The sequence below is a fragment of the Zingiber officinale genome, chromosome 6B (assembly GCF_018446385.1).
Source record: "Zingiber officinale cultivar Zhangliang chromosome 6B, Zo_v1.1, whole genome shotgun sequence".
NCBI classification, from domain to species: domain Eukaryota; kingdom Viridiplantae; phylum Streptophyta; class Magnoliopsida; order Zingiberales; family Zingiberaceae; genus Zingiber; species Zingiber officinale.
In genome coordinates, this window is record NC_055996.1 from 97031076 (window position 1) to 97052622 (window position 21547).

The following is a 21547-nucleotide window of genomic DNA, read 5'->3' on the forward strand; positions in this document are numbered from 1 at the left end:
CAGAAGCACGCGCGCCCTTCTCGTTCACTGGTGTACTCTTCCACAGTATCTCATCCCTCGGATGCACTAAGTTCGTTAACTCGCTTTCCATGACACCCTTTTCGCTAGCTGCGTCTTTCGCTTGATTTCTTATATTCCTAAGTTTCTGCACACTTAGACATATGGATCAAACATATAACAGAACATAACTTGACTTAGTTGAATACATCAAAACTAATCTGAGGTACTTACAAATCCTACTTCGATGATATGCAAGTATTATAATTTGATAAAGTATGACAAACAAACAAACCATGAGCATTCCATACATATTCCATAAAGTTCACATTAATCTACGTCTTCTATGGTTAAATGGTGGTCGTGCCATGTTTATCTATATCACATAACAATCGATGACAAATTAAACACAATTCCAAAATCAAAAGCCATTAACTTAGGATAAATCATAATTCCAAAAAACCATTTAGATAAAATAATTTACTTATAGATTGCAATTTCTTTTGATGGCCGCAACTTCGATTGGGAGGAGGAAGAGAAGGGGAAGAGGGGAGAAGAAAGGGAGGAGGAGGAAGCCAGAGAAGCAGCTTCGATGACAACAACTTTAGTTAGGAGGAGGAAGCTTCGATGGAAGCAGTTTTGATTGGGAGGAGGAAGCTTCGGTTGAGAGCAACTTCGATTGAGAGGGGAAGAGAAGGAGAAGGAGGGAGAAGAAAGGAAGGAGGAGGAAGGGGAAGAAGCAGCTTCGATGGCAACAACTCAAATGACTGAGCAAGGAGGAAAAGGAGGAGAAATATGCGCCGAGAAGAAGGGGGAAGAAGAAAGAGGGTGTGACCGAGAGGAAGAGAAGGAGGAGAAGAATGGAGGAGGCTCGGGCGGGTGGGAAAGAAAAGGGGCAAAGAAGACGCTCATCTTGGAGAAGAGGTTTGGATGACTTGGGGCTAAGTTGTCTCAAAAAAAAAAAAAAAAAAAAGAGGAAGGAATGAGGATGAATGAATTTAATGATAATTTAAGGGATGAGGATATTATGAAATCAGAGATATTAAATTCTTATTTTGATTCCGATTTTCTTCTATCATACACCAAAAATAATAAAAAAAAATTTATTTCAATTTCAGCCTCCTAAATCCGTCTATAAAACACCAATCTAATTATTTTATATTATTTGTTTCTTTTTAATTGATATAATTTTCCGCAAATTTAATTATTAAATGCATTTGCCCTAACCCAAGGCAGCAGGAACACAAATCGCGGCACTGGTCCCGAGTCGTGACTTCAGCGAGCGATGTAGTGTCGCTTCGTGCCCCGACTCCAGGGCTGCTTTTCCCCCCTTTGTGTTCATTTTCCTTCCCATGCTTTGAGCTGTCAAGGGCGACACTGCATGCTCTCGTCTCGCCGTCCCCCAGCATCGCTTCCCACTGACATCCCCTCTTCCGTTGATCAAAGCCGATCGAAGCGTTCCCACCCAATCTCGCGGATCTGTTGTATCTCAGTTTAATCTGCCTCGAATATCTTAGAAAGTGTAGGTCTTTCCTTCTATTTCTTGGATATAATTGGAATTTTTTTGTAGGTTTTTGCATTTTTCTAACCGTCGTTTGAGCATTTAGGGTTGTATTCGCTCTCTGCGTTGGATTTTGTTGTAGAGTTTTGCTCTTTCGTGTCAGCATTTGCCATTTTTCGATCTCCTTGTTTTCTGTAGCTCTTCTTGGTGATATTGTAGTTGGAATGGCTCCGGTTCCTGCAAAAGCTATGGCAGCACTGAATGCAATGAAGGCCATCGGGATACCTATGCAAACAGCTAAACTGGTTTTGAAGAAGCTTCTTAAGGTTTATGATAATAACTGGGAGCACATTGAAGCTGAGAACTACAGAGTTCTCGCTGATGCTATACTAGACATGCAAGAGTCAGAATCAAAGGTACCATTCTGATGCTACTTATTTGTTCTATGATTTTAGTTTTCCATTTTTTATAATATATTTTTTTTGTTTTTTGAAATTTTGTCGTGAAAGCTTCACGAGGAACATGAGAAGGTTCTTTATGATGAATGAGAATTGTATCCTAATTTAGATCTTCTGTATGTGTAGTTTCTTCAATGTGTTCTCTTTCTAGGCTCAAGCATTATTAACTTATCTGAACAGGATATGGGCAGTATGGGTAAGAATGATGTTGCTAGTAACGAACCTGAGCCTCTGAAGAAAAGAACAAGAAATAGGAAAGAAGCCAATGACCCTGGGCCAGCAGTGATTAGCTCTGATGCAGCTGCAGAGCCTTCACTTAAAAGGCCAAAATTAGAAGGAGATGTTACTTCTGAAGCCTATCCTGAAACAAGAAGAGATGAGCTAGCTAATTCAATGATCCACAAAGGGAAAATAGTTGAAACTTCATTGCCTGAAGCCCGTTCTGAGTTAGTTTACTCAAAGAATAACAGAGGAAAAACAGTTGAATCAGAATTGCCTGAAATAGAACTTAGAAAAGATCAAGCAGTTTACTCAAGGAACCACAAAGGCAAAACAGTCACAGAAACATCATCTCAGCCTACTTCTTTTGTAGAAGCACCTGAGAAATTGTCAACGCCGCCATTGTCTAAGAAGCAATGGACAACTGAGACCTTGTTACCTCAGATATATGATAGTCACAGAAGGACTGGCCAAACTTCATCTCTTATGAATTCTAGAGTGACAAGATCTCAAATACGAGGATTCGAAGCTTGTTCTGGTCCAGATCAAACTGGTATGCTTTCTAAGTACCTTCATGATTAGTGACGATTGATGATTCTTTGCTTGGAAAATTAAAAGTTGAATGAGTAATTGACTTTTGAAAATCAAAACTCAATGCAGGTAACTTTTCTTCTGTTCCAATCATGCCTAAAGATGAACCACGTGATGATGACATACCATTATGTGAGACTCCTATTGCAGTGATACCCCCTCCTCGGCCCATTTCTTCTCATGATGTTGGTATATTGACAATCTTCCCCCTTCTGTGTAGTTGGTTTGCATTAATTGTTATATTGTGCTTCCAGCACTTCCTTGGAAGCATTATGCACTTTGGTTTTACAAAAATAATTTGTTAATATCTAATTAGAATATTATCTCTAGTTTGTTACTATCTCTATCGTCTGATATTGGGGTTACATTACTTATATATATTTATTTTATTGTGCCTTGAAATGTAAGATTTGTCTTTAATGTGAAAAATGACCTATGCACTTTTTTTTGAGACTGATTTTTTACTGCATTAAGGAATGTTGTCAATTAGGCTAACAAATTTTACACAAGGATAATAGCACAGTAGTCACTCTTAGGTGTTTGTGTCTACCTGACATCCAGTCTCTCTTATCTGTGATTTTTACCAGTTGATCTAGTTTGGGTAGTATAAGTATTCCTGTTAGGTTCAAGCCGTGTTTGACTCGTTGCTCTGAACGTAGTAGGAATATCAGAGTGCTGAGTAGCTGCACCACTTCAGGCCATATGGTGGTATTAGAAGTTTGAGCATGTGGCTTATTCAAATTGTAGTTTTAGTGACTTCACAATTCCTAGATAGACTTGTAATTTAATCATGGCGCTTTCCTTTGAAGAAGCACTCTTTTTTAGTACCAGGCATGCTGTATTTATCTACAAGTGATTGGTCATGCAAAGAACTTTTCGGGATTGATTCAATTTTCCCTTCTGTCTCTTGAAGGTGAAGCAAGTCATCAACATTCTTCGAAGAGTCCTATTTTGCAGAAAATTGTTGTTCGAGATGGAACACATGATGAACAAAATGAGAAGGATAAAGAAAACCTCCTAGATAACACATGCAACAAAGGGTCCCCATCCAAAATCTTGTCAGTTCAGGGCTCATCTTCTGTCAATGTCAATGCTGGTTCATCAGATCTAGGGGATGTAAAACTATCATTTTGGTACAATTCTGATCGACCCGATTTCCATGTGCCAAATTTGGAGGATGTTTACAAGCTAGTGGAGGACAAATGTCTGAGATCATTTAAGATTCTGCAACCTAGCTTCTCCATTAAAAACCTTATGAATGAGATGTGCCAATGTTTTTTAGAACTAGGTTCTGAAACAACTGACAATGATCAGGAAAATTTTGTACAGATAAATTCTTTGCTCGATTCACTCAAGAAACCTGTGACGCCTACTGTGTGCATGCCCGCAAGTTCAGATTGTTTCTTAGGTCCAACACTGTCTGGTGGTTTTCAGGATAGATCTGGTCCATCTCACTGTCATAATGATGCCGAGAATAATCAAAATGGGACGAGTAAGAAAAGAAAGAAACCTGGATTTTCTCAATCTGCAAAGGATACATCACAGGGTTTGGCCATGGTTCAACAACCACAATATCAACTTGCAGAATTTAGGCCGCTCCATGATGTGGATGACATATCTAAAGGTGAAGAAAGAGTGCAAATACCAGTGGTAAATGAAATCACAACTGATAAGTATCCACCATCTTTTAATTACATACCACGAAACATTGTGTACCAAAGTGCATATCTGAATTTTTCTCTTGCTCGAATTGGAGATGAGGACTGTTGTGCTGACTGTTTCAATGATTGTTTGGCTGCACCAATTCCTTGTTCATGTGCAAGAGAAACAGCAGGTGATTTTGCCTATACAACACAGGGGGTTGTAAAAAGGGAATTCTTGGATGAGTGTATTTCGATGTATCGTGAACCAGAGAAGCACCACAAGTTTTATTGTCCAGATTGCCCTATAGAAAGATCCAAGAATGAAATTTCACCAGAGCCATGCAAAGGACATTTGGTTAGGAAATTCATTAAAGAATGTTGGAGCAAATGTGGCTGCAGCATGCATTGTGGCAATCGTCTGGTACAGAGAGGCATTACACGCAATTTGCAGGTGAAGCTTATTGTTTGTTGGAAATTAATAAATTTGTGTCCTCATTTTCTTTTTGTATAGGTCTGTCTCCAGCCACATTATGTTATAGCTTTGGTTGAACACCCTGATGTTTCATTATAACCAATTCTCTTTACAGTAGAAAAGAGCTATATCTATCTCAAATACTACTAGAGCTTTGTTCTCGCTCTTTTATCCCAGTAGACATACTTTTTGAGTTGCTGCTAAATTTTTTATCATTATATCATACATCTTTGATCGAGCATATCTTGACAACCAATTCTCAGACAAAATGGGATGTTCCTAATTAAAGTGTGAAGTTATTTTTTAAAGAAATATTTCCAATCAACTTAGTTTTTGAGTTATAGCTAAAGTTTTTATTACGTGCACCCAGGTATTTCGTACATCTGAGGAAAAGGGATGGGGTTTGAGAACGCTTGATGAATTGCCTAGGGGTGCATTTGTATGTGAATATGTTGGGGAAGTACTGACAAACATGGAGCTCTATGACAGGACAATGCAAACAACTGGCAATGCAAAACATACATATCCTGTGCTACTTGATGCTGATTGGGGATCTGAAGGTACACTTAAGGATGAAGAAGCACTTTGTTTGGATGCAACGTTTTATGGTAATGTGGCAAGGTTTATTAACCATAGGTATGCTCCTCATAAGATTTGTTTTTTTTTTCTTTTTTTTTTTCTGTAGGTTAGGCATCTTTGATCTATCATTGCTGAAACTATTGCTACTATTGGTCCTGTTAGTTTTCAGGTCACTAGGAGAACTTCTAATGTTTGAAATTGGTTTTTTTGCGCATGTGTTCCCATTCCATCTGTATTATCCAAATAGTTACAGCGTCCGAAATATCTACATGGCTGAACAAAAAGTAGGGTGTGCTATCCGTGGTTACATTTATTTAATAAACCCTTATAAGGAAATTAACATTAATTTATGTTTATTAGTACTAAATTAACATTAAGTTGATACCTGTAACTTGTAATACTTGCAATTAATAGTAATTCTTGCAGGTTTTAACTACTACAAGTTTATATTAGTATAAATTATTAATTAATTGATGTTTCCAATATATCAATGAATATTAATAATTTACTCTTACATGAATATTAATCAGTTAATTTTTGTATTAAGTATTAACAAGTTATAATGATATTTTTTAGGACATATAAATATTTACAAGCTTTATTAATATCGGTAGGTATGCCAATATAAGGAGTGCAAGTTCATGCTAATTATAAAAATAAATAATGATATTATTAAACTATTGATTCTATTAGTATTAATAATCTTGACATACTTGTAAGAGTGAGCATCAACGCGATACAACGTGGGCACTGAAACTTTGGAATTGAACAATAAAATTTCATCATCTCACAATCCAATGCTATCATCAATATTCATTTTCTATTCAGCAAAAAGATATTGTTCCTTCTCTGTCATAATCAACTTATTACTTAAATAAAGATTAAAGCAAATATATACTTACAATAATTCAAGTTAGTGAGTCAAATTTATATTTTGGCTCATAGATCACTTAAAAGATATGAGATCCATTTTTTATTTTTTTCATATACTTTTTTATTTTTTTAAGTCAATCTCCATTTTGAGTTTGATGAGTCAACTCCTAACTAGCATGGTGGTTCATCTTTGGACCACTGTAGATAATAATTTCCTAAATAGATGTTAAATCTCTTACCTTTATTTCAAATTTATCAGTGGCTTCTTATTATATAACCAAAAAGCTTAGGAACAATAAATTGATAAGAGTTTAGAAGTTAAATATGAACGCTTGGTTATCAAATTTTAGGTCACCATTAAAGTGTTTGTTAATACAAAGATACTTAATCTCATGGTTTAAAATCTTGTACCGTGCCGCATAAAATGGTTGAAACGGTCAAAACATATCGTTTCGGTAAAAGATAATGTTCTAGTATTGTGTTGATGCTCCAATACATAATGCCGATGATAGATTAGAGGTTAAAGGAGGAAAGGAATGAAATAAAGGAAGGAGACATTGTCTGTTACTGAGTGGTATCAAGTTTTGATAATTTATTAATTTATCAATTTGACTATTTCGTGGTATGATACAAGATTTAAAACCATGCTCAGTATGGACAATATCTCCTTATTCTTCATCTTCTTCAACTCCCCTCCATTATTGACACCATGCATCGAAATATCAACACGATACTGAAATAGTATCATTTCAGTCAGTTTCAAATTTTGAACCTTGCTTGAATAAAATTAAATTATAATATTATAAGTTAAATCCATATCAAAGATCTACTTATAATTATAGAGATAAAAATGAAAATATTAATATAAAAGTCACACAATGCAATGGTCTCCCCGACTAAAATCATATATATATTTTTAAAAATTTACTAGTCTTTTGTTGCTCTTAATGCTATTACTATTTATTTTATAGAGTAAGTAGTCCTGTTATTCAATGAAAGAGATGTCTAACTGATGATTCACAATGTATCTAATTAAAATTTGAGTAAATTATATATTTATATGATTAAACTTGGGTCAATAGTATTTTTGAACTAGATATCTATATTAACTCAAGATTCAAATACATTACATTTTTTGACATGTGAATAATCCAAATTTGGATTGGATTGGTCATCCATTTGATTTTGGGTTTTTTTGCGACCCCTACTTATGAAGATAAAAGGGTAGTATATTCTATCATTGTATCCTTATAATAATTGTTGAGTTCGCATACGCCTCTATACGCTCATGTAACTCTTAATTCTGGTAAGAAATAAACAAGAAAACTAAGTTTCTAGGTTGACTAACTTTAGAAATATAAGTTATTACAAAGATACGTACCAATGGAAGTCCATTCCTAATAGACGAGGCTGTTAATTGTTAGAAGGATATCTTAAATCTTTAATTCATGCTTAGTTAATTTTCTTCTTTCATTTCATAGATAATGTGAAAATGTTATGCTTTATGAGGAAAAGTCATGATTAATGCCATGTGGAACATTCTTTCCTCAAGGGTTAATCGTCCATAGTCTTTTTTAAAGTCAAGTTTTAGGGCTTAATTAATTTTTCTTTATTATTAAGAGAAGGTTCTCGTAGTGAGATTTTCATGCCTTAGGAACTTTCCCCAGCTTATGAGATGACTCATCTGGCTACATAACTTAAAATACTCAATTTAGAAGAGGGGTGAAGCTACCGGAGAGAGAGTACCTTGGAGAGAGGGATTAGCAGGAGGCAGGACAAGCGATGTAGGTGAGCAAGAGGGATTAAGGGAGAGGAGAGGGTTCAGAGAGATGAGTTAGGAGTGCTTATATAAAGAGAAATGACAGTGGAATTAAATAATTCTTAAGCTTCTAAAATTATCACTATTTTAATTAAATAGGATCGAACTTGACTATCCTATCTATATATAAACATTATTCAATTATAAGTCAAAATAAATCCAAATCCACCTATTTAATGGTCTTTGCCAAATCCTAATGTGACTTTCATTCATCCTTAAAACTCAAAATATTGGGTTGATTTCAAGGTTTAAAATTTCGACCCGTGCCGAAGTTTCGATCTCAGATCGGAACGATACGGTTTCGGTCTCGTATCGTGCCGTGCCGATACAGTTTCGATATTTTTTTATTAATATATAGTAATTATTAGATAGATATGTTTATTGTATATAATTTTAAAATAAATTGTATATTGATTTTATATAAGTTACTTGAACAACTTAATATGGTTAAAAAAATAATTAAATATAATTTTCTTTAAAGATGTATTAATTACTCGAATTAAAATTGATACATCATAATTATATAAATTAATTGTTTATTCATTTAATTAATTATTAGTTTAAATCTTATATATTTAAAATGGTAAAAAAAATTAAAATATAAATTAAACAGCAAAAAATAATAATAATAAATTATTAGAATATAAATATGATTTATTAGAATTTTTTATTTTTTAAAAAAAATTTAAATAAATTTAAAACAGTAAAAAGATTTTTTTTAATATCAATTATTTTTTATTTTTTTTTTAAAATTTTAAATATATTTTATAGGGATAATTTAATTAGGGTTTATAAAAGCCTATTCAAAATATCACACTTAGGAATTGTTTAATTAATTAAAAAAATTTCGTTTGTAACAGTGCTCCCGATCCCGCGATCCCGATCTCGCGATCGCGCGCTGCGGAGCGCGACGCCTCCGCCGTCGGTGGAGGCATCGCGCGACGCTTCCAGCTCCGGCGGAGGCACCGTGCGATGCTTCCGGCGTCGGCGGAGGTGTCGCGCGACGCTTCCGCCGCCGCGGGAAGCATCGCGCGACGCATCGCGCGACGCTACTGGCCACTGAAGCGTCGCGCGACGCCTCCACCGCCACCGGAAGAGTCCTGCGACGCTTCCGGTGGCAGCGAAATTTGTTCTCCTATTGTGCCGGTTTCAGTTTGTCACCGGAACGGTAAATTTTGACTGTTTCAGGCGGCACGGCTCGACACTTCAAACCTTGGTTGATTTAGTTTAATTAATTATCTAAAAAGTTTTTAAAAACAATTTTAAAAAAAAGGGCAGCCCGGCGCATAAAGTTCCCGCCATGCGGGGTCCTGGGGAAGGATCCATTGCACGCAGCCTTACCATGCTTTTTGCAAGAGGCTGCTTCCAGGATTCGAACCCGTGACATTTTTAAAAACAATTTAAAATGCAAAATTTAAATTTGATAAAATTGCTATTTAATATGAATAATATTTTTTCCATGTAAATTTGGTGACATCAAGAGAGATGGCCGGAGATTGTGCGAGCATGACTAAAAGGTTAGAGTTTGATGAGATTTTCATGCTTCTCCTCTTCCTCGTGTTTGTTCTCACCCTTAGTTTAAGTGTTAAGGAACAACTAAGTTCGACATTATGCTTTCCTTTGTGATTAAAGTTAAACATAATCTGTTTATTTTTAAATAATTTTAATCCATTTCATTAGAATATTGTTAAAGATACCGGATGATTGCAACAAGTGTTCATTTATCATATTTGATTTTTTTTAAAAAAATATAATTTTTTAAATTCAAATTTGATTTTATCAAATAAATTTTGAATCCAAAATTCTCAAATTTAATTAAGTTTAAGTCAAGTTTTATGTACTTAAAAACCAAATAAATTTAATTACAAAATTTAAAATCTAATTGAAACCTTTTATAATATTACATTCCAAATATGAAAAATCTTAGATCTCTATTTTTTTTTATTCTAATAATTGTAGGTACATGGAAGAAACAAAGCTAAATTGGAACTAAATAATAAAATTTTGAATTATTTATGTTTAATTTATCTTTTATCAAATAAAATACTTTTAATGCATAAGTTTTTTTATTAAATGCTCATGGACAAATTTTATATGCAATTATATAAACTTATAAAGTATACATTTATTTTAAACAAAATTACACCTCAACAATGGAAGCTTTTCAAACCTTTGAAATTATTGTATTATTGCATAATTCTAAAGCAAAACATGCCCTTTGTAGTGGATCATGGAAGTCTCATGTTGTCATTGCTCATTCGGTCATTCCAATGTCACACTCGCAAAAGTTGAATAAATATAAGTGCAAATCATTCTGAAACAGAATATTTCAACTTATGAATGAGAGTTAAAAATTAAACTTAATTAGTTGGAAAGATTTTTTAACTTTAAAAGTTAAAAACTGAGGTAATTAAATTAATCAACAAACATGCAGAAGAAACATGTATTAAATATATATTAACAATCTAATTAATTATTAACTATTAATTATAATAAAAAGTCAATTAGAAGTTACAACCTATATTATATTAAGATTAATATTTAAGTATCAAAATCATGCCGGCATGACACGTTAAAGTCCTAAAACCATATCGTTTCAGTCAAAGATCGAAACTCTAGAATGACTCCAGATTTTAAACTTTGATTCTAGGCACATTGACTCATATTCTTAGATCTTACACTTGCTTAGTGTTCTGCAGATTGCATTAAATCCATTTCATAGTTCTTGTGTACACATTTTGTCTCTATTAATACAAACACTTAGTTGGGTGCTTTATGCTGATTTTTCATAAGAAATGTTCAAAATCATTGGCTTAACTGGTAGCTATGTGCATTTGGCTCGGTAGTAGTGGTAGGATTCTATTCAACATGTTTGCCTTAGTAGTGGTAGGACCCTATTGGACATGTCAAATGAAGATGTCACTGTATGACGAGTCAAGTAAACTCTGTATGTAATTTAACATGATCAACGTTGAAATCTTTGAGGTCTCAGATTTCTTTTGAAATGTTAGATTAAGTTGACTACATATAAGTTCTTAGAAAATCTTGAGAATTTTATAAGATAGATACAACACAACCAAGCCTTTATTCAACTGTATGGATCCTCAAGTCATTGAGCTCGATCCCCTACTATATTAGCATTTATATTGAAATGAATTTTATCTTGTTTTATCGTTGTTAATCAAGTCTTCATTGGTCTCCCTTTTTCTAGATCAATGTGTGTATTTTTCTCGATCTCATATTACCTTTCTAGAGTATTTATTTGTCGCCTAATTTATTGTCCATACCATCTTAAACGCGTCTCTCCCTCAATAGGTGCAATTCTACTTTCTCTCTAATGTTTTTAATTTTTATTCCGTTCATCTTATATGTCCGCACATTCACCTTAATATCTCCATCTCTACGACTCTTATCTTCTCCTCGTGTACACGCTTCATAACCCAATATTCAACACCATATAACATAGTAGGTCTAATTGTCCTTTTGAAGAACTTCCTTTTAAATTTTAGAGAATTTTATAGGATAAATAAGAATAAGAAATCATGTAAGTTCAATGTTAAAACCTTGTAGAGGCAAACTATAAAGGGAGAATTTTCTTCAGAGAACTGAGAGTGTATTTGACTGGAGAGCCTAGAGATTATGTCAAGAGAAATAGATAAATTATAAATTCTCACAAAATATAGGTTGACACCATTGGATTCACGTTGACCCTTCTCATGTGTTGAACAAGTCAACTCTGATGCTTGCACTCTTCTTCTACTTTGCACATGTGTCAGACACTAATAGTCACACATAAACACATAATAGAATCCTCATATTTTTGTTGATCATGTTAATTTTTTTTTAGAAATAGCCATTGTTGGACATTTTGATCCACACCTGTGACACCTGAGTTAGATACTTACACGAGTTTGTGTAATCTGGACTCAACAACAATGCCCATAGCATACCTTTACAATAATATTGCTAGTAACATGCGTACAGCATACTTTTGGCCCAGACTTGTCATTATGTGTGAGTACTACAGATGATCAATAATCTTATGTCCAAGTATTGTTTTTGCAAGGTTTGGTTGGTCCCTATTATTTGTCATGAAACTACAAAGTTGCTGGAAGTTTATTTCTCTCTTTTAGTTCTAAACTTGTAATGCACTTTAATTGATTATTAGTGTATGCCTTTTAACTCTCATTGTACCTGATCTTGATGAATTATGCTTTTCACCTTTGAGTGTAACACATTACTTCAATTTTTATGTATTGTTTCAAGATGCTGCGATGCCAATCTGATTGAAATTCCAGTTGAAATAGAAACGCCAGATCATCATTATTACCATGTAAGTGCTGAATCTTTTCATTCAAATTTGTTTATTCAGTATTCAGGCAAAGTTCCAGATTTCTTTTATGTGTGGGAATCTTATGTACTCATTGAATGCTCTTGCAGCTTGCTTTTTTTACAACTAGAAAAGTGGAACCTTTGGAAGAATTGACATGGGTAAGTAGTTCTAAATTATCGAGTGTCATGTTAAACATGTTTCTTAGCTTGTGAGAACACAATAAATTTAATTCCAGTTTCTGAAGATTTTTTGCATTATTAAACACGAAAAATTCTTTAAGTCCCTGTTTTTCTGAGTGTAGGAAAATAATTGCAAAATTGTACCAAGAATTTCCAATTTATGTTACCTTGTTCTTATCAATGATGTGGAACTGGAAACATTTGACAAGATGGGCCAAACTTATGCATTGCATTTCTTAGTATGATACATAAGATGATTTCTGTTAATCATTTTACCCTTGTGTATTTTGTATTTTTTTCCTCATGTTATGTCCAAGGTTTAAAATCTCAACTCGTGCTGAAGTTTCGACTCCAGACCGGAACAATACGTTTTCGGTATCGTGCCGTGTCGATATACTTTATTTTTATTTATATATAGTAATTATTAAATAAATATGTTTATTGTGTATAATTTAAAAATAAGTTGTATATTGATTTTATATAAGTTCTCCATTATTGAATAATTTAATATTGCTAGAAAAAATGATTAAATATAGTTTCATTAAAAAATATTGATTTATCTATAACTCGGATTAAAATTGATACATCATGATACGTTACCTTATTAATATCAAAAGGAGGGGTGTGAATTAGAAGAAATATTAGTTCTTATAACATTCTACTTAGGTCAACTAACGCATAGATTAAATAATCATAATTATATAAATTAATATAAAGATATTATTTTATATATAATAATTATATAAATTAAATATTTATTCATTTAATTAATTATTAATTTAAATAATATATATTTAAAATAGTAAAATATATATTAGAATATTAATTAAACATTAAAATAAATAAATAAATAAATAATTTAAAAATAAAAACAAATAAAAAAATATTAGAATATAAATGTGATTTATTAGAATTTTTAAATAAAATTTAAAACAGTAAAAAAAATTCAGAATATCAATTATTAAAATTTATTAAATTTTTAAAAAAATTTACAATATTTTTTATATATTTTATTGGGATAATTTAATTAGGGTTTATGAAATATTGGGAATTGTTTGATTTAATTAAATTCACAGTTAATTTTCTTTGGTAGAGTAGCATTGCGCGAGTGTGACTCACGTGATGACTCACATGAAATTGTCGCGCGTACGGTGCCGATTTTGATCCCTTATTTTCAATCACTGATTATGTCTTTTACATTACTTATTAGCGGTTAACAAGAACATATTTAATGCTTAGATTTTCTTTCCTTAAACCTTAGACAATTTTTGTTCGAGTTTTTGTTTATGTGCAACAATGATTTTTTGTTCTAGATTAAGCTAGCACTTTGTTAGAACTTAATTTATAAATGTTAAGTACCATATAATATCACAAATCTAATGTTAAATATAGGTAGAGAAGACTAACTAGGTAATTTTCTCCTTCAACAGTTTAATAGAGTTCGGGGTTGAAAGATCTATCCTTATTGGTATTGTATGCTTCGTTGAGTAGCCACTCCACCATCGACATCATACCTATGGTGAAGGCACCATTGTTTTAAGTGTTGAGTCATCTTGGTTGGCACCGACAAAATTTATTGTTCCACTTGGTGATTGCCACACAAAACCCTTCAGCATGGTCCCATGGTGACATGATGATGTGGAAATTGAGAGGATAAAAGATGGAAGGAGAGAAAGGAGGAGAGGAAGGAGGAAAGGCATGCGACAATAGTTAGAAGTAGAGAAAATGAAAGGAAGAGAAGAAAAATCGAGCAAGAGAAAGATAAGGAGGATAGGAGAGGAGAAGAGGGATACTGGATAGGAAGAATTGCCGTGACGTTTGGTGGTGTGTGCCACAAGCACTCCATGTGATTAGGAAGGAACAGAGGTGCACTACGCAATCATGGAGGAATAAGAAGGAACGTGAGGAAAAAAGAGTGATAAAATAATTACTAAACTTATTCATAAGTTTTTTAAAATGCAATCAATCTAATAAATATGTCTGAACCAATATTTTATATATAAATTTAATTTAATTTAAATTGAACTTGATTTGAACCTACTCAAACCTAATCACCATGTCTACTTCATGGAAAATTAAAAATATTATTTAATCTATCTTAATTAGTAGTATTCAAATTAAAGAATAATTAAAATAAAAAATTAAATAAGATGAAATTTGAAAGATCATATGAGCAAGCAATAAAAAAATGTGATGAAAAAATTAAGGTTCAACAGGACAAGCTAAATCCTTAATGATTAAATAAATTTTATTTAATTAAGTTAAAAGTATTTTATTTATTTCCTTTCACTATTTTTAGTTCCTTTATTTGAAATATCAGAATAATTTTTAAAAGATTACATTTCAATTCAAGTAAAAGGATACAATTTTTTCAAATTCGATTAAGTCTATTTCAAGTTAATTTTTTTTACACTTTTATTTTAAAATTTTATACTTAAAATTAAATAAATTTAGTTATAAAATTAATGTAAGTGTAAAATATAATATTTTACATTCTAAATTAAAAAAATCCCATAGTTTTATTTTTCATATAATTGTGGTTACTTGAAAAATTAAAACCAAATTATTTTACTTTATCTAAGAAAGTTTTATTTTGGTTTTATCAAACAAAATATCAAATGATATTTAATTTACAAATTTTTAATTAAATGTTAATGAATAAATTTCAAATACAATTGCATAAACTCGTATAAATATACATTCATGTAAACAAAACAAGACATCCTTAATAATGAAAGTAAAAGTTGCATATATTACAAGTGTAAACTATTATGAAACAAAATAATTATGAAATTTACAAATGACTCATTTTAAAAAAATCAAAACTCAATTAGTTGCAGCCATATTGAATCAAAAAATTGAGTTGATTAAAATATTCAACAAATATAAAAAAACAATTATGTATTTGCAATTTAATTAATTATTAATTATTAATTAATTTTAATAAAAGCCAAATGTTAATATTAAGAATTCAATTAAATAAGTACCGAAATCGTTGGCATGACAAGGACGATCCCGTAGTCCTATTTTCTGGTGAGATACTAAAACTCTAGTATTTCCCGAAATTTGAACCTTGGTCTAGCTAAATCTGTCCTTTTGCATGAGTGGGTTTTTGGGGAGTTTATTCTTATTGATGCTCATGGAAGACTGAATCTTTTCTATGTACTCTTGCATAGTTTGTTTTCCTTTAATTCTTTGATAACATGTTCTTCAATGGCAGGATTATGGCATTGATTTTGATGATGATCATCACCCAATCAAGGCATTTAAATGTAGATGTGGAAGCAGACTTTGCAGAGATAATAAACGCCGAAGTAAGTTGTGTTCAAAAGCAATGTGACACCTATTAGTTGGATAATTCTTTTTTCCCTGCTTAAGAATAAAAATGAGTTGATCATTGGTAGTCCTTTGTAGCTTTATTGTATAGGATGTTCAATATTTTCTCTTTAATATGTGGTGCTACTAGTCAAGTCAAGCACAATCTTCAATAAAGTTCATTGCTTCTGAATGATGAAAATGCCCTCCCAACTTGGGCATTCCCTTCTAAAAGAAGGATTCCCATCCAATTCTTTTGTACTCTTAACTAAGACAATGTTTTCTGTTCTAGTTGTGACTAATTCTAAGCTCTTGTGTGGTGTCTAATCCCTTGTTTTAGCCTGCAGTGTGATGGCTGATTCATCTCGTCTCTTCTACCCCAGTCCTGCTGTGAAACTTCTATCATAAGCTTGAGAAAGCATACTTTTAAAACCATAGTAAAACATGTGGCTTCCTAATCTCTAAATGAGTTGAGACTATCTACTTGTTTAGATGAGGGATAAAATTGTTGTATTCTGTAAGTTTACCTCTGTTTGTTAGATTACATGAAATAGCAAGACCTAATCTTATGTTTTTTTTAATGAAATTATTTAGGCCATATTGAAGTTGTAACCCAATTAGGAATTTCTTAGTGTCTACTAAGTAGCAAAGTCTTCTACCCTCGTTGGCATTATCTCTCTAGTCTTCTTCCACAAGCAAAGGGACCCACCCCATTCCCTTCTTTTCCTCAATGTCTCTCCCCATCCTCACCTTGCAAGAGGGCCCCACTTCCTCCCTTGAGAAGCTTCCACACTAATTTTCTCACCATTCTCTTAGTAGGTTGATCTTTGAATATAAAAAACACAAATGGCTCATAAAAATACTTTGACTGCACTGAATTGCTGGCTAAATTAAGGACTTTGGCTGTGGTATATCTTCCTTTGGATAACTGGCGTGTGCAACATCGAGAAACAATTTTGGCCACGTCTTTTTTAAGGGCTAGGCCAATAGAAACATCATCAATTGTTGTTGTCTTATCCCTTCTAAATGACTCAATGCTATCTGGCAAACAAGGTAGCAAATATAAATCTGAAATTTTTGCATGAAGGATAGCCTTTCGTGAATAGCTTAAACTCCATTTGTACAACCACAAAAGAATATACCATTCTACTCAGTGAATCAAGTGCCTTGTTTTCAACAACACTTGATTTGTGTTTCATTACGGAGGAATATTCTTGCAAGAAGGCGACCCATTTCCAATGTCGATTATTTCCTTTGAGAGTTGATGTATTGAAGAGTTTGATGATAAGAGTATAGAACAAGGTTTTGTCAATGAACGTAATGTCTCCTACTATGAATAAAATACTATTCCGTGCCGGGCGAAACGGGTGAAACTTACCATTTCACCCGTACCCCGACACCGGAATGTGGCCAGCACTAACCGCCGCTGGGTTGACCCTGGCGACCCTCATGTGGTCGCGGAAGAGCCGCGATCCCACGATAATCATCGTGGGGCGCGGTGTCCCCAAAGAGCCGCGACCCCGTGAAACCCTGTGGCGACCCCCGTAAAAGCATTGCGACGTTGTGATGACCCACGCGGGGTCATAGAAGCGTTGCGACGCCTTGGCGATCCTCGTGGGCTCGCGGAAATGTTGCGACGCCCTGGTGACCCCCGCAGGATCGCGGAAGTGTCGCAATTCCCAAGCGCCCCTCATAGGGTTGCAGAAGCTTCCTGTGACACTTCTGGCGCCGCTAGAGGCATCGCGGGATGCCTTAGGTGCCGCTAGAAGCGTCCCGCAACCTGTTCTGATCGAAAATTAAAATTGAGATTTAATTACTTCAAATAATTTCCAACTAGAGTGTGATATTTCGAAGAGGCTTTTATAAATCCTAATTAAATTATCTCAATAAAATATATTTAAAATTAAAATAAAATTATTAATTGATATTGATTTTTTTTTGTTTTAAATTTTATTTAAAAATTCTAATATTTTTAATTTATATTTTGATTTTTTTGTATTTTTTTTACTATTTTACTGTTTTATTGTTTAATTGATACTTTGATATTTTTTATTATTTTAATATATATTATTTAAATAAATAAATAAATAGTTAATTTATATAATTATTATATATAAAATAACATCTTTATAATAATTTATATAATTATGATTATTTAATCTATGCGTTAGTTGACCTAAGCAGAATATTACAAGTACCAATGCTTCTATCTGATTCACATCATTCCTTTTGGTATTAGTAAGGTAACATATTATGATGTATCAATTTTAATTTGAGTTATTGATAGATCAATTTTCTTTAAAGAAAATTATATTTAATTATTTTTTCTAACAATATTAAATTGTTCAACAATGGAGAACTTATATAAAATCAATATACAATTTATTTTTAAATTATATACAATAAACATATTTATCTAATAGTTACTATATATGAATAAAAAAATACTGAAATCATATCGACACAACATGATACGAAACCATATCATTCCGGTCTGGCACCGAAACTTGGCAGGGGTAGAGATTTTATACCTTGGTTGCCTATAGCGCAAAGCTCGAATTAATGCATAATTTTTTTTTTTGTTATAAGTGGAACAATGCTGTTGTCTCAGTCAACATTTTACTAAAACAATGCAATTGGATTCCCTTCCTCACTTAATATGCCTCTGATTCGAACATTAGATACATCACATTCCACTTTAAAAACCTTGGAAAAATTTGTTAGTTAAAGAATTGATGTGTCAGCTAATGTTTTCTTTCTTCAAAAGCTTGTGAAGCCGTATTGGTCCAAACAAACTGATATTTCTTCTTAAAATCAAAACTTTTAACGAATGACCGATATAATGTTACTAGGCCACGAAAGCTAACGTCTTATAGTGTCATAGATAATAACCACTCTTGTATGGTTTTTAGCTTGCTTGAATGCTTAATCCTTTAGATTACACCATAAAACTCGAGAATATCACAGATGAAGTTATGAAGTTGTATTTCTTCAAATTTATGTAAAGCTTCTCCTTGTGAAGAACTTTTATAAATGGTCTACTCTATTCTTGCTATAAATTTAGATAACATTGAAATAAATAATAAGTTATTTTTTTATTAATTGTTGCAATACATAATTCATATGTGCATGAATGTTTTAGGAGTGTTTGAAAGGCCAATAAACATGTTGACTCATTCATAAAGGGTCATCTTTAATCTTAAAAGTTATCTTCCATTCATTTTCTAGGCCTTATGTGTATTTGATGATATCCACTTTTCAAATCATTTTTTGAAAAGATACAAGAACCAACCAACGTATCCAACCAATATGGGGGAATAGGGAATCAATATTTGATAGTGATAATATTAATTTCACGATTGTCTATGCACATGCCCCAACTACCATCTTTTTTTGTTTCAACAATGCAGGGGACAATACACGGACTTAGATTTTCACGAAGAGTTCTTGGAATTAGTGATTATGTTGAGCTTGAAGATAGCTTATTCAACTTTGTAGTCACTCATAATCTACCATTAGATAGACTTATGGTTTAGCCATCTCTCTCTCACTCAAATGCCGATAGAGGGTGATAATAACCCCTCATCGAGAACCAGTAGTTTTCAAAAAATTTTCATTTCTTTAAATATAACTTGATTTGAATGTAATTGATGACCCAACTAAGTTATGGTACTGTTATAAGTTATGGTACACTAAAGTTATGAAACACAAGAATGAGTAAAATAAGAAATGAGTAAGTATTGTTATAGATAGTTCGCTAAGGATGAAGTAATATGGGTAGTTAGAAAGGAGGATAGGATTATAGCTCTCAAGATAGTGGTGGCAGAAGAAACTATTAATCTAATTAACTTATATGCATCTCAATTAAGATTAAATGAAAACATCAAATCTAGATTTTGGGATGGCCTAGATGAGGTATTACAAAATATTCCGCTAACCGAAATAATTTTAATAGATCTAAATAAGCATGTCAAAAAAAAAAAAGGCAGCCCGGTGCACGAAGCTCCCGCTATGTGGGGTCCCGGGGAAGGATCTATTGTACGCAGTCTTACCATGCTTTTGCAAGAGACTGTTTCCAGGATTCGAACCCGTGACCTTTTGGTCCCAAAGCAACAACTTTAACGTTGCGCCAAGGCTCCCCTTCATTTAAATGAGCATGTAAGAGTGAAAAATGAGGAATATGATAGAGTGCATAGGGGTTATGAGTTTCGAACAAGAAATAAAGAAGAGAAAACTATATTGGATTTTGTGACAGTATACGATCTTATACTAGCTAATACATTTTTTCAGAAAAGAGAAGAACACTTGATCAGATTTAAAAGTGAAAATAATAAGTCAAATTGATTTTCTTATGGTTTGGAAAAAAGATAGAAAATTTGTAGTTAATGTAAGGTCATCTTTGGAGAAATCTTAACAACCCAACATAGGTTAGTAGTGTTGGATATGTGCTTTAAGCATAGTATATGTTGGACCCCCGTGGTAGTTTTGATGTGATCAACCAGGTTGGTTAGGTCCTGCTGTGTTTGATCCCTGTGTCTGAGTGTGCAGGAGCTTAGGAACATAGGAAGTCGAGCGGAAGACGCAGCTAGCGAGAAGGACGGCACGGGAAGGGAGCCGACGGGCTCGGTGCGTCCGAAGGACGAGAGAGCTGCGGAAGAGTACTCCGATGGGCGTGAAGAGCGTGCGTGGCGTTCGAGGGACGTTAAGCCGGGACGGAAGGTTGCTCGAGGAGAAGGCCGGGAATTGGGTTCGGGTGAACCTTATTCCGGTTGGCCGCAATCACCCAAAAGAATGGAGCATCGGAAGCTGAAGAAACCAAGCTGAAAAATGGAGCTGCCAGCTTGGAGGCGCCTCCATCATGAAGGCGCCTTCAACAGGTTAGATTTGACCGTTTGCGTTGTGGATAAAGTTTTATCCGCTGACCGAGCTGGAGGCGCCTTGAACCTTGTTGGAGGCGCCTTGGACCCTCGGGATAGACTTTCCAGGAGCTATATAAAGGCCCCTGGAGCTAGGAATGAAAAAACAACTCAAGCATCCAACTTGTAATCAATTCGTAGCAACTAAGTGAGCGTTCTAAGTGTAAAAAGGCTTCTCCGCCTACAGTAAAGGAGATTCTGCTAGTAGAGCTTTTCATCGCCCTGGATTAACAACCTCCTTGGTTGTAACCAGGTTAAATTCTGTTTCTGTTTCTTTTTTTGTCTCCTTAAGTTACAATGAAGAATATCCTCCTTGGTTGTGGATATTCTTATTACAATGAAATATGATTTTGCAGCGCCGAAAGATAAAGAAGAAAACACATGGAGCAAGGAGCAAGCCGATTTCGTCGCCAACGGAAAGGCTGAGTTCCATCTACTCAGTGTACTGCCACCTCAGGAGGTAAATCGGATTGGAAGCTACGACTCCGCGAAAGATCTCTGGGAAAAATTTCTGGAGCTTCACGAAGGTACTTCCGAAGCGAAGCTAGCGAAGCGCGACATTCCGGAACCAATTAACGAACCTCCGGATGAACCAAGGCGAGAAGGTAGCACAACTCCAAGCGAGAATCAAGGAGCTGATAATGCAACTAAC

The 21547-nt window shown here is 33.6% G+C and overlaps 1 protein-coding gene across 3 annotated transcripts in view; it reads left to right on the plus strand.

Annotated features, from left to right (window-relative positions):
- The first annotated feature begins 1236 nt into the window (after window positions 1-1236).
- The window catches only part of LOC121993268 (probable inactive histone-lysine N-methyltransferase SUVR2), a 29935-nt gene continuing 9624 nt past the window's right edge, over window positions 1237-21547 (plus strand). For 2 of the 3 annotated variants that reach the window (XR_006115147.1, XM_042547996.1), the window contains exons 1-9: window positions 1237-1519; window positions 1718-1914; window positions 2137-2728; window positions 2836-2955; window positions 3680-4860; window positions 5252-5517; window positions 12419-12485; window positions 12593-12643; window positions 15885-15978. Coding sequence is in view for 1 of the 3 variants with exons in the window: in XM_042547996.1 (XP_042403930.1) it covers window positions 1723-1914; window positions 2137-2728; window positions 2836-2955; window positions 3680-4860; window positions 5252-5517; window positions 12419-12485; window positions 12593-12643; window positions 15885-15978 (2563 nt within the window). In the remaining 2 variants the exon portion in view is untranslated. Of the gene's footprint in view, window positions 1520-1696; window positions 1915-2136; window positions 2729-2835; window positions 2956-3679; window positions 4861-5251; window positions 5518-12418; window positions 12486-12592; window positions 12644-15884; window positions 15979-21547 lie in introns of all 3 variants that reach the window. The other variant, XR_006115148.1, reaches the window with a different exon arrangement.